The sequence below is a fragment of the Phalacrocorax aristotelis genome, chromosome 18 (genome assembly GCF_949628215.1).
Source record: "Phalacrocorax aristotelis chromosome 18, bGulAri2.1, whole genome shotgun sequence".
Lineage (NCBI taxonomy): Eukaryota > Metazoa > Chordata > Aves > Suliformes > Phalacrocoracidae > Phalacrocorax > Phalacrocorax aristotelis.
In genome coordinates, this window is record NC_134293.1 from 4,110,470 (window position 1) to 4,124,072 (window position 13,603).

General features: G+C 42.9%; 1 protein-coding gene across 1 annotated transcript in view; it reads right to left on the reverse strand.

Annotated features, from left to right (window-relative positions):
• PPM1D (protein phosphatase, Mg2+/Mn2+ dependent 1D) overlaps window positions 1-13,603 on the reverse strand; it is a 28,022-nt gene extending 14,419 nt beyond the window's left edge. The window contains exons 1-3 of the mRNA XM_075113364.1: window positions 12,952-13,603; window positions 5,964-6,192; window positions 3,399-3,523 (exon numbers count right to left, since the gene is read on the reverse strand). Coding sequence (XP_074969465.1) covers window positions 3,399-3,523; window positions 5,964-6,192; window positions 12,952-13,408 — 811 coding nt within the window. The 5' untranslated portion in view covers window positions 13,409-13,603. The remainder of the gene's footprint in view (window positions 1-3,398; window positions 3,524-5,963; window positions 6,193-12,951) is intronic.

Below are 13,603 nucleotides of genomic sequence, written 5' to 3' on the forward strand. Positions count from 1 at the left end.
TATAGTCTGTACTTACCATCCCAGAAATGGGTCTAAGTTACTGTATTTAGACAAATATTATACCTGAAATGTCACCTTTCTGCTAGCTTAAATCCAGCTGTCATGCTATACCTACACACAGAGCAGGTTATTTCCCTCTCAGCATTTTTTCCACAAGATACCCACTCGTAAGCATGCTCACAGGAGCCTACAATGCCTTCCCAAGTGCCACACGGAGTTACTGTCTCCACAGGAAGACAATAACTAATACATGACGTAGCAGCGTGCACAGACTCTTCAAAACACGCAAGTTAGACGATGGCTTGGTGCCCCTGAGCATCTGCTCTTCAGTATCCAGCAATCTGCACACTCGAGCCCTTGCCTTACCCAAGGGGATTCAAGTAATTTGAGTTACCTCACAACTGTTTTAGGGACAGACTTATGAAGTGAACAGTTACCATGAAACTATGGGTGCCAGCAAACTTACTCAAATGATTGCCCTCTAAGGAAACAAAACACTCTTCTGATCAGAACTGGTAGCAAGTCCTGAAGTAAACGATCCCAAGATTGTGACAGATTCACAAGTATCTGTTACAAGGCAAACTGCTATGAAGATACTTTCATTGCCCAGAAAAAGCCAGAAGTAGCTATGCTTAAAAGGCAGAATACTCTGCTACAGTTTAAAATATTTCATTAGAAGACTTAAAACTCGTGTACAGTAAAAGCAGCATACAGATACTTTAACAATATGAAGCCAAAATATTTCTGAGTTGTTACAGGGCTATAAATAAATTAAGCATTAAACACAGTCATTACTGCTGTGAGAAGCAGTGGTAATAAAAAGCGCATACCACAAATGCTTTCTTTAGGGCAGAAAGATACTGTAGACAATCAGAACAGTAAAGGGAATGTCAACAGAATTAATCTGAAGGACTTCTATTGTATCAATATGCTTTCTGCTGTCCAAATATTTGACCAATGCAATACTTTTCCACGGTGTTTTATTCCTTCTATTTCTAAAACCTCTGCCGTACTCCTTACAATGAGCGCTAGACTTCAGGACTGGATGAGGGATAAGACTGCATCAACATATTTTAAAGTGTAAGAGAAAGACAAAGTTTTTTAAAAACAAAACTATAGTCTAAATTTTTTTTTAAATTATAGAATCTTCCCACTTTAAAGATAGTCAATTCACAACTCTAGGTTTCTCTCCACAGAGCAGTGTCGAGAGACTCTTGTTCTGCTACTAAAAATGATTCTCCAATTCTTGCCCAGCCTGGGATCCATATGGAATTTCTATCAAGAATAACAACCAAGTTTGGACTTTGCAAAAAGAATCACCATGCTAGATCTTAGTGGGGTTGACAAGAGTAATACTGGTTACCAGTATATGTCAACACTGACAGTTATTACTCCGCTTGGAGGGGCTCCAGCACACCAGCGCTGTGCCAACCAGGGTAGCAATCTGGGAGCCAGCCAAGAGGTCGAGCAGGCCTCAACAGTGTGAATGCAAATGGCTTTAGTTGTGGTAGGTCTTTTGTACGCAGCGTAAGGGGCATGCTGGCCTCAGAAAGAAGTTAAATCCTGTTTCCAAACTGCGAGCGTCTGTGCACCATCTGGGTCCTACAGAGCGAAGCAGCTGCGTTCCTTTTTCCAAGAGGTCTGTCATACCTCCTCAGAAGGGGATATGAAGAGGCTCCGGAAGCTGCTTGAGCAGGCAAACACCAAAACACTGTCATATTGTAAACCTGTTTCTCCACGATTTGAAGACGCCAAAGCCTTCTTTTAAGCTTTCAAATCTGCTAACTTTTGACACCAAGAATTGTTACAAGATAGGTGTTCTCATTTCTTGGACCCGAAGCTCCGCAGTAATCCTCTTCATCCCGTAACTGGAAGGAATGCAGTAGGGGACTAACAGATGCATCATTCCTTGATATTCCCATCTGCACACAAAACCCTGCCAAATCCTTTTGTTCAACTTGCCGAGAGGAATCGGATCAAAAGTCATCAAGCTATTTAGACAAACTCAGTCATAGGAATGAAAGATTCATCAAAATTAAGCATACACTTTTTGTTATCTATGAGGAACATGTACCCTTCTGCAGGAAAGGGGAAAAGAGGGCTGTGTTGCTCAGTGGATGAAGACCTCTGTTTGCTAGTCATGCATTAACTCCGAAGGATTTCTCAAACTCTCAAGTCATTTTTACTAACCATAAAATAAGCATCTATCTTGCCTAAAATATGACACATAAGACTTTTACCATACAGAGGAAAGTCCGTAAAATTAAAATTTTTTTATTAAAAAATCATCATTCAGCCACCTCACCACCTGTGACTCCTTCCTTCATATACTGCTACCTTTTACAATGTTAGTTATCACTGCAAAATTCTTCTTAACACTGGGCAAATCCACATGAAACAGATATCACTGCCTTTGAAATAAGACACAGTAATGCCATGGAATTATCAAGATGACCATAGTCCCAGGAACAGGCTGTCCCCATGACACACTGCCAGCTGATCTAGGAACACTGACAACACGATCACGTAACTGTCAAGCTTGCCGAGAAGAAATTAAGTCACTGGACAGTTTTCACAGGTAAAAATATGATGCCAGTTTTTCCATATACCTACACTGGGTATATCTGGATAGATAAGTCTTCACCACGTCAAAGGAAAGAAGAAAGAAAACAAACTGCAGAAGACTGGAATTCTGCAATGAAGTTTAAGGAAAAAAACTGACCAGAAAAAACCAACACTCATTGGCAAGAGGTATCCAAAGATTAAGTTATGAAGTACTTCCCAAAACCCATTCCTAACAAGTTTGCTAGGTACTGTAATATGCCTTTTTGTCCTCTGAATAAAGTGTTCCTCAAAGATTGTTTCCCATTGCTAACACTCTCACATAGACAGGTTATAAATGAAACACAGACCTTCCTTTCATCCCTTTGTTCATTCTATGCTAAGTCTTGAAACAGATTCGCCACAAAACAAAGGCCAAGTAATTCCTACGCTACACAGCAAAACTTATTCTTACCACCACCTAGTCAAAAATTACAGTCCTATTATTTCAGTACGAAAAAGACAAGGGCGCTCTTCGTCTTGGAGATGCATAATGCTTTGTACATTTTCATTTGCAACAGAAATGAAGTACCATCCTTCTAAGACTGACATTGAAAATCCTGCATGTTGTAGGGCGAGTCCTTCACTCAATGACACCTTTTGCAGCTTTATTTGAAAAATGAAATCCATATTATATTAAAAATACTTTTAAAAGGCCCAGACTGTAAGAAGGCCTTGTAATCAAGGTAAGCAAGTAAATCCCTCTGAACTATATGTTTTGGCAAAACAGGGTACAATTCTGTTCCGGTGGCCTGTACGCAGCAGTGTCTCACTTTCCACACACAGGCACGACTTACCAAGTGCTCTAGCGACTGCCAGGAATGGAATCTGGTCAATGACGGTGCTGCGGCGCACTGGGCCATTGTGAGTCAGACGAGGTCTCTTCCAAACAACACGATTCACACCAGACTTGTTGATCACACTGAAACCATCAGAAAGAGGCAGGAGTTAAAAAGGAATGGAAATGAGAGCATGATTAGTTAGTTTCAACGACACAAGGCCAGTTAAATATGCAAATATGGAGTCAATAATGACAGCACCTTCAGGGAAGTCCACAGCATAATTAAATATTTCAAAACATACGGTATCATTTAGATAGCTTCATTCCATATTAAGCCAAAGGAAAAAGAAAGAGATGAAGGGCAAGAGAAAAGAAAAAGCAGGGGAATGAAGGCCTGCAAGAAATTCTGGCTGGCTGCAACAACCAGATGTAAGAGTATCTTTTCTAATCTGTCAGAGAAAAAGTAGAACTGGATTTGCTTTCCTCGGATGAGGGCCATCAACATCAACTCACTCGGATAGAAATATCATGTAGTTCCTCCTTCAGTTTTCTCCATCTGCCAAAGTTTGGCAGTAAAGAGCCACGGGGTACAGTTGAAGAAAAAAAAAAGACAAAGGAGCAGCCTTTTGTAGGGATTTCCTTAATGGTATACCAACACGAGGCAGAAATAAAAGAGGAATTGTTCATAGATGCTATCTGCTGAAAGCTGGAGATAGGAAGAAACAGCTCTGCATTTGAATGTTAACACCTGAGGCACTGCACACCAGTTTTAGTTCTCACAGATGGTATTAGAAGGGTCAAAGGAGAAGCTACAGAGCAGGTAACTGGGGCAGCTGTTACGGGGCAGCAGAGGCAGGGAAAGAAGAGAGAAAGTATGAGCCACCAAGCAAAGGCAATGGAGCAAAGACCTAGCAAAGCTTGGTCCCAAGCAAGTTAAGAACTAGATACTTAAAAGCTCACTTTTATCCAAGGAACAGCTATTGGTAATTAGAAACTGAGAAGCTCTGGAACAGCCTCAAGATTCCTCATACTGAAGCTATTCAAGATGCACTTCCTGAGACTTCAAAGGCCTTAACAACAAGGGCATGTTTAGCTCCATCCTTTCGCACGCACAGTGCAGCAAAGTCACAAACACCACATCCCAAAATCAATTTCATCCATTTGTAGCAACTAATGACCACACAAAGCTAACTTCTGTCATTATCTGGAAGACCACCTCATCCCACACTGGAGACTGTTAGTAGGAAAATATAATCTTTAATGAAAGATTCAATTACACTCTCCCATTATCTTTTCCCAATTTGCTCTCATGAAAGGGAAGACATTAATAAGCATAGCTGCATAGTTCCACCTCCTCCTGCCATTTGCCTCTCAATAGCCTGCAACAGCTGGCCTGGGAAAAACAGGAGCACCAGTAAAACTAGAGATTTTTTTAAAAAATAAATTTTAACCATTCCTGTTGATACAGAGTTCTAGGAAGTGCTTCTCTGAAGCTTCGGACACTATCTCTGATACACACCACTTGGAAACCTATCCATTTACAAGTACTAATGTAACAAAACTGCAAGTTACCCTTTCTGAAAAGCTACCAATACAGCTAACTGATCGCCTTCCACCTGCTGGAGAGACAAATATCTGAAGGTTAATGAGCTGATAGCGTTCTCTTACGAGCGATGTCAACAGGAAAACCTTCAGTGATCTCTGCCTCTGAACTGCTAAGAGAAGGAAACTGTGCCCATCCATCTGGTGCGGTACTTAGAATGAAAGAACAGAGAGCTCCTGTGAAGCTATGCCAAATGTGAGCCCTGAGGTTTGTCTCAAAACATTAGTGCCATCTGACAAACCTGCCTGCTTTCCTCCTCAGTCACAGGGAACACGCATCAACCACAACTCGGAGGTGTTCTAACGTCTGCCAGCTCCTGACAGTGAAGAAGTTACTAACGTGCAGATACGCGTTAAAATGTGATATTCTAACATTTTAAGTGTATATTTAAACACAACAAATATAGTATCTTGTTTCAAATCTAAGGTTTGGGGGTTTTTTAATGTTCCTGAAACAGTAGCTTTGAAGAAGCTACTCAACAGCTGCCATTGCCACCTCAGGAACAATGCAGAGTGCATAAGAAATTGAAGTATTGTGTGTCAAAACTGCTGCGTTTCCACCATTTGACAAAATGGATATTCGAGTACTGTGGAAAGGCAGTTTTCCCCACCCTCCGATTTTAATGAGGGGAAAAAAGTCTAATATCAGTATCTCCACTTTCGAAGTTTTCAGTGAACATTAGAATGGCAACCATACCTCAGCTGCATGAGAATTCACCAGGAAACTAAAATTTTGTTTATACACCGTAAGGCACTAGCAGAAAGCACAACAGCGGATCGCTATAACTTAAATCCCAACAAGCTAGGAAAAAAAAAAACCAGAGCATAGATAAGGAAGGAATATAAATAGACAGATTCACCAGCTTGCTTGCCATCCCGCCCCCCCCAAAACAAGCACGCTTAAGCCTAGTTCAGTCAGAAAAACACAAATAACACCCAGAGATCAAAAACCTGAAGCAAAAAGCAGAGAGACAGTTACCTGCCCCCAAGGCCTTCAATTCTCTCCCTTTCTTTGGGAAGTTCTGGCTTGTGGTCCTGTGTCACCTCCACAGCTCTCACAAAGTCGTCTTTGGGGTCATCCTGGACTCCCAGCACCACTCCTGAATCACCAACATGGGCGACATACATCTTTGACCCGCGGATAATTACCACGCTGGCAGTAGTTCCTGACGTGCTTGGAAGACCTGTCATGGTCTTCGGCCACTCTGCTGCAATGAGAAAAAAGCCAATAAAAATACCTTTGGTTTTAATTCTGTGCAACCAGTAATGTTTTGAAGATCAAGATGAAGGGCGCGTCACAGAGGCTTGCGTAACATTACAGTACAGAGCATACTTAACTAGAGTAAGGCCAGGCAAACCAGTGCCCTCAGGTCCCCCCTACTTTCACAACAGCACTCCCCTAGCTACAGCTGAAATTGACACAGACATACATAAAGGCAGTATCAAAGCACTGAGATAGGATTTAAAAACCCCTCTCTCCTCTGGTTTAATATTCCAAGCACCACTAGAAGACTATGGGGGAAGATGTGCTCCTTGAATGCTGAACAGAATCGACCAAGCGTTTTGTTAAGCTCTACTGTTCACTTCCCTGCCTGAAGAGGTAGAGACATCCTAAGTTAGGTCATTTTGTCTGGACATCTGATGGGCAATCGCGTTGTCTGGACATTCCTGACCCTCTCGGAAAGAAAGAAAATGCTACTTTACTTTTATATGCTGAACAACGTTTTGAGATGTTATTCAACTGTTTTATTCACATTCCCTTTTGGTGGACTGAATAATGCAGACTATTTAAGCATGCTATCCATAACCCAACACCAAATCTTCTGCAGAAGATACGCCTTGAATTCAGAACAATAAAATACCTATCCTAGTGTGAACTATATGTGGTCAGGGAATTCTTCTTTCTCAATTGCTTTGCCCTCAAAACCCCTACGTTAATTTCCTGTTACACCACTCTCCCCATTTATGTCCAATCCAAATTTCTCTTTCATGGCTTTTCTATTTTTGTGGCTATATACCCAAGTTAATCTTCTTCTGAAGCTCCACAAGATGATTGAGACAACATCCCAGTTAAACATTAGCCATAGCAGTCCTCGTCCCTACTTCAGTACCCTCAGAAAACAGAATTCAAGTTCCCAGTTATCGGCTGATTTCAACTGTCAACAGCAACCTCATGTTTCTTCTTCACTGCACCCACTCATGTCTTCAGACAGACTCAGAAGGGAGACTCATCTCCTTGTCACTTTCTATCTTCCACACTTCACAAGTCATGCTCACACAGTACAATATAAAAATTCCACTGTGATACACATTCTGGGTGCAGGAAATACCCAAGCCAGACTGCCAAAGTACTATATTATTTATTTTCCTATGGCACAACAAACACAAGAAAAACCAAAACACAATTAGGCCTTCCCCTCTGTAAAAACAGGTATTTTAAACTTCAAAAGTTTTAAGGAGAGGCAAATGATTAGGAACTTAAGTTCTAGTGCCACTGAACGATGTTCAGATGCCCGAGGCAAGAAAGGGAAGGCATGCCAAAGGAGAAGCAGAATTATGTAGACAGTCTGATGATAAAAGCTGCATTTCCTCACTGTTAGCTATTAAGATATCCAGCACAATTTAAATATTTAAGTTCTCACACAGAGTTCTAGCTTTGTGTTCTAAATACTAAAATACACTTTCTCCCTAGGAGTAGCTTTATTTCAAGAACAGAAACATTCAATCAGCTTATTGGAAGTACTTTATCTGGCAATTTTAACTGTGGATATTAAATCTAACGCATTCCAAATGGAAAGCAAATGAGGGAGGAAGCCAAGTGGTAATGAGGACTTCAACCATGCACTTAACAGAAAACAAGCTGCAACTAATGAGTTTCTGTCAGTGTAAAAACCACTCAATAGCGATGGACTATATTAGAGAGTCAAATCAGTCTTTATGGGAATGAAGAGCACAGAGTGAAATCACCCACTTATGAGAAAAAGCCTTGGATTTTAGGCTCCAACAGAACCAGAGATTAGCTCTGCCTATCATCAAGGGATTTTAATTTATGCCTTGCTCCTGCTTAGAGACAAGCATTATATATAGCATAGTGTATTCCTTTCTTTAGGGATTGGGTCTCATTAGAAATAAAAACAAAGTGTTAAAACTCCTGACTTTTCTTCTGAGCTCAAGTATTAAAAATCAAAGTCACTTACCCGACTCCTCCACATATCAGCAGCATGTTTTTACCAATCTTGTAACTTAAGCAATAGGACATCTTTCTACAATTTTTCCTTCTACTTGAAAAGCACAACCCTTCACTCAGTTTTGTAACTTTGAGTTTGTAAACTCAGCTGTTTTATAGCTGGCATATCAGCTGGTAAATTGAAATCATCATGGGCTGGGACAGGAAGAATAAAGTGGTTTGCTTCATGAAATTTGACTTGGCTGCATCTTTTCTTTCCCTTTATTCATTTGAAAAGAAAAAGTAAAATAAACATTTTAGTGGAAACTATATGGAACCCCTAAAAACAAACACATGCAGCACACTGTCATCAAGAAAGTTTTCTTACTTGCTGACTTGTTTTCCTACATACTACCATGACCCAGCAACACTCGCCAAATGCTATTTTTAAGGTCTTTTCTCATTACCTTGTTCTTTTGCTTGTATTTAGATGCAAGATACAAGACAAAAATTATTTTGACTTGAAAAAAATAACCTATTTTTGTTTTGTAAGATACAACAGTCCAAATGATCAGATATGATCAAAAGGCATTTGCTGCTCTAACAAATTAACTGAGAATATATACTGATTAACAGTTAAGAGTAACAGCACATTAAACTCTTCCTTTTGTAGAGACATCAGCTCCAGTTGCCATTTCTTACCTAGATACACACCGAACACTTCTTCCCCTACCTGGCCACACCAGCTCCAATGGAAACACAAGTGTTTTCTTAAGCACACAACTAGCATTAGTAACATCCCTTCGAAGTAACAATATTAAATGCCTTCTACTTCTGAGTTTAGAACTTTACTGAAGTAAGTTCAGAGCGAATTATTGTCCATTTTTCATACCACAACAAGGCGACAGATTAAAAGAAATCCTGAAATTATAACAAAGCTCTCAAAACAAAATTCACACTTCAAAGATACCACCAAAACGTCCATGATGGCATACCACTTCAACTCTAGCAACAGAGAAACGCCTCTAGGTAGCCCTCTAGGGAAACAAAGTTAGTCAAAGTTTCCTTGAGGGCCTGTATCCCTAATTCTGTCTTTACTGTCATGAATTATGAAGCTATGTAGTAGGAGCACAGATACATCCCAGGATAGACACAACTTCACTACAGCTACGGAGCTTTAGAGCTGAAAATCACATTGTTTATGAAACAGTGCAGTGGGCACACTGAACCGGCTGGTGTGGGTGGAGAGGAGGAGGTAAACCCACACCTGTGTCTAGCAGAGCACTTACATCGCCTGTTACAGGCTCTCACAACACCTGCCCACAGAATACCACACTTCCCAGTTTAACAGATGCGCTTCCCACTCTTCCAAGAAAATGCGTTCGCATGTTAAGTGCCCAAGCTATCTGAAGCTATCAAACGTATAATCTAGTTTGTTCCTTCCAACACTAGACAGTTTCAAGAGACAAATCCACGCAGCTTTCCAGGACTGTAAAATGTTTATACATAACTTGCAATTACTTCTTCCTTTTTCCACCCTTCTTGTGGAGAGAGGGGTAGGAATTGGTTTAAAACAAACAACGTATCCCAAACAGTGTATCTGTAACACCAAAATACAGATCCTACGCCTGGATACCACATCTGCAACAGGGAAAAACATTCTGCTACAGTCCAGAAAGCAAATTCGCATACGATGGTTGGCGTGTGATCTGAAACACACAGACTGCTCCAAATGCCTTTGTGGAAGTTCTGTTCCTGTTTATTTTTGAAAATGATTCTGGATTATTTTGGGGATCAAAAATTGCTAAAGAATACATTTCATTTTTATTTCACTCACTTTATACATATTTAGTCAAACTACAATACCTCATTTCAAATTAGTTTGATTCTAAATTTCTTAAGCTTTCAAAAAATAAATGTTATATAAATTTTTAATACAGCCATTGACCCTAAAAATTCTACATTACCCTGAAAATCTGCATCGCCTCAAGCAGTTTAGATCCTTTTCAGATCAGAATACATACATAAACTCTTAAACATTTCTAGGAATAATCCTGAAATTACGATTTTTGCAGTGAAAGTTACAAAAACCCTTGTTATTACACAAGAGATTAAAATACTTTAGACTTTTATTGCTTCAATTAAATTTAATGGGAAGAGTTTTAACCAAAGCAGAAGTATGCAACTTTCTAAGTTGTAACTAGTAATAATGAAAAATGTTTTTGATAGTATCAAGCTAAACACAACATTTAAAAACAAGCTCTTGGCTATACAAAGAGTTACCAAAGAAACATAAACCTATGCAATCCTCAGTGAAGTCACATCAAAATCTGGGACCTCCTGAATACACTTCTTGTAAACACCTTTCCTACCACTGCCAGTTGTAGAAACAGGCTTCAAGTAAGAACTTCTACTCTGCAAATTGCTCTTTTGCACACAGATAATTTTATTACTATATCATTAACCCCAAAATTTCCAGCAAAGAAAAATGAGTATTTTTCTGTTCTAATTTTTTGGGTACTACCATCAATGTTTCCTGTCTATCACAGGAGATGGCCACTGGCGTGATGCAGAACTTCCAGGAACTAACAGAGCAGCTGAGTATGAGTTTCTCTTCTAACAGCCATCAACTGGGAGCAACAGAGACTCCATCCTTTACACAAAAAATCCAAACCAGTCTCTCGCCCCTATTTCAAGACACCAAAATACCCAGTCTACCTTTCCTGTGCAATGTCACCAACACACAGGTAAAGATCTACTCTACGTATGATGATATAGAAAATTATTTACTCTAAGTAAAATTTGCACTGGGATTCCCTAACATTGTATGAGAAGTTATAAATCTAGATACAGCAATGCTTTTTGTCCCCTAGCTGTTATGCACATGTCACAGAAATCACTAAGACCAAACGTGCTGCATAGAAGTTTACTGTATAACCTACCTAAAGCTGTCATCACATGCTCAGCCAGAGCTATGTTGTCTCTCACAACAATTTAAATTGGTTCCACAACCCAAGTACTATTGCTAAACACTCATTACTTAAATAATATTTCCTGTACTCTGTCACTTCACTCCACCTCTCCCCACTTTGTTACAGTGACAAATAACAGGTGAGGGATACTACAGCTAAAAACAAAGCTCCTTACCTTTCTCCCCCATACCATCTTCCCCTATTCACACATCTTTCTCCTCATCACACAAGTCTGCAGCCCAGAAGCCACGTGCCACTCACCACTCCTTCCCCAGCATCAAGGTTGTGGCCAAGTTCTGGTGCTTCTCACATTCACACCCCTTCCTTTCAGTCCAGGATCAGTGTGCCCTCAACCTTGCCATTCCTTCCCCCATATATTTTCAAGTATATGATGTTTGCACAACTTCTCTATTTTGCTATTCAAGAAAAAGGAAAATGAAAATGAAACTGTTTTGACACTATAACCACCCCCCGCCCCGAATCACTCTGCTGAAACCCCAGGGTGTTCGAAGTGCAATTCTTGCTTTTTATGTTTGCCTCCCAACCCCAACTGTCAGTATAGCTGTCTATGCTTCTGATCCAGTTTTACAGCGTTCCACTCCTGCCTGCCTGTCTTCATATGCTGCTCACCGTCCTTACCTTTTTCTGGGGCTTTTGAATACATGAATGCATACACCATACGCACACACCCTACACATTATATATAAATAGCCACCATACTCTAAGACCTAACCCTTCACCTTAGCAAGAGAAAAAAAAAAATCCCTTTCAGAAACTCAATTCTGCAGGCTCACTAGATCTCAGGGAGAAGGAAGAGTACAAGAAGAATTACTGTCACCTGTCTTGTCACTCTCCTCCTTTACCCTTACCTATTTAGGACCACAGCTTCTATCCTACTGCAGTTAAGCAAACAATCTATAAGATCTTCAGGATACAGAGCGTATTTTCTGTTTTGTCAGGCACTCTGCATATTCACCAATGCTTGAACAGTAAAATGAGTGAATGATTACGTTTTATGAAACAGCCACATTTCGAATCCTTCCACCAGGACTCAACAGAAACAGCTGGAATCAACACGCAGTTAGGGAAAAAACTGTCCCAGCCCATTTAAGTTTGCTAAAATTACTTTTTTCTTCTTCTTTTATGATACTTTGGATAAGAGAAGTCTAAGGGGGAGTTCTGTGCATCTCCCCAAGGCAAAAAGATTAAGACCTCACAATAAATCGAATTTAGAGATCCGACTTGCAACACCCTGAAAACAAACTGCAGCTCTATAATCACACCACCTTCAGCTACATAGCACACCCGTCCTACAGTGTGTCCTCACCCTCTGATTCTATCTTTTCTCCCACACTTTGCTCTCCAGTTTTTCCTGTTTCACCGAATTACTTGATTCACCGTCTCAAGTCACATCCCGCTCTTCCCTCTCCTGCCTATTCCCCGCACACAGACGGTAGCGATGTTAGCAGCGGCGGGGGTGCCCTGCTCCTGAGCAGGGCTGGAGGGAGGCTTTCGACTCACAACAGTGCGGGGGGGGCCGGCGGGGGCAGAAAAAGGCGGCTAAAAGCGGGAGGTCCCAGGCTCGGGGTTCACCAGCACACGGGCAAAGGGAGGGACCGGCGGCTCGGGGTGCTGCCGAGGGCAGGGGGCTCTGCTGTCCCCTTAGCTCTCCCCGCAGAAAGAAGAGGAACCCAAGAGAGAGGCGCGGCGGCTGGGAAGGGCGGCGGGACGGCAGCGCTACCGCCTGCCCCGGCGGGAACCGGGGCGGGAGGGGACGGGGGCCCGGCGGAACGGGGGCGGCTGGAAGGCGCCAGTCGCCTGGAACTTACGCAGCTTTTTCCACATGGCCCGGTGGCAAGCGATGAAGCCCTTGCGCAGGGCCGCGCACACCTCGGCCGGCTCCGCCGAGCCGAAGCCCTTCTGCTTCTTGATGAAACCCCACAGGTTCTCCCGGGCGAACTGGGCCGCCTCCCGGCCGCCGTGCCCATCGCACACGGCGAAGAAGGCCACGGAGCGGCGCGGCCGCCGGCCGGGGCTGGAGCCGGGGCCGAGCGGCAGCGCTCCTTCCTCCGGCGCCCGCGGGCTCCCTCCCCTCCGCCGGCCGCTCTCGGCGAGGGGCTCGGCGGAACGCGGGCCTCCGGGCGCCGCTCCGCCTTTGTGCGGGGGGCCGCGCTCCGCCTCGGCCGGCGGCTCGGGCTCCACCACGATCTGGGTCACGTCCTCCATGTATTTCCTGCCGCCCTGGTCGGAGTACACGCTCACCCCCAGTGAGTACAGCCCCTCCATGGAGGGGGGGGGGGAAGGAAGGCTCGGCGCGGCGGCGCCCGCCGCTCCCCGCCCGCCGACTATTGTTGATGTCGGCGGCGGCGCTCGGGCATGTCCGCGGCGCCGCGCCCCGCCGCCCGCCTCCCGCAACCGCCGCGGCACCCGGCGGTGGTGGCGGCGGCGCCGCCTCCCGCTCCGCAGCGCTCCCTGCCGGCC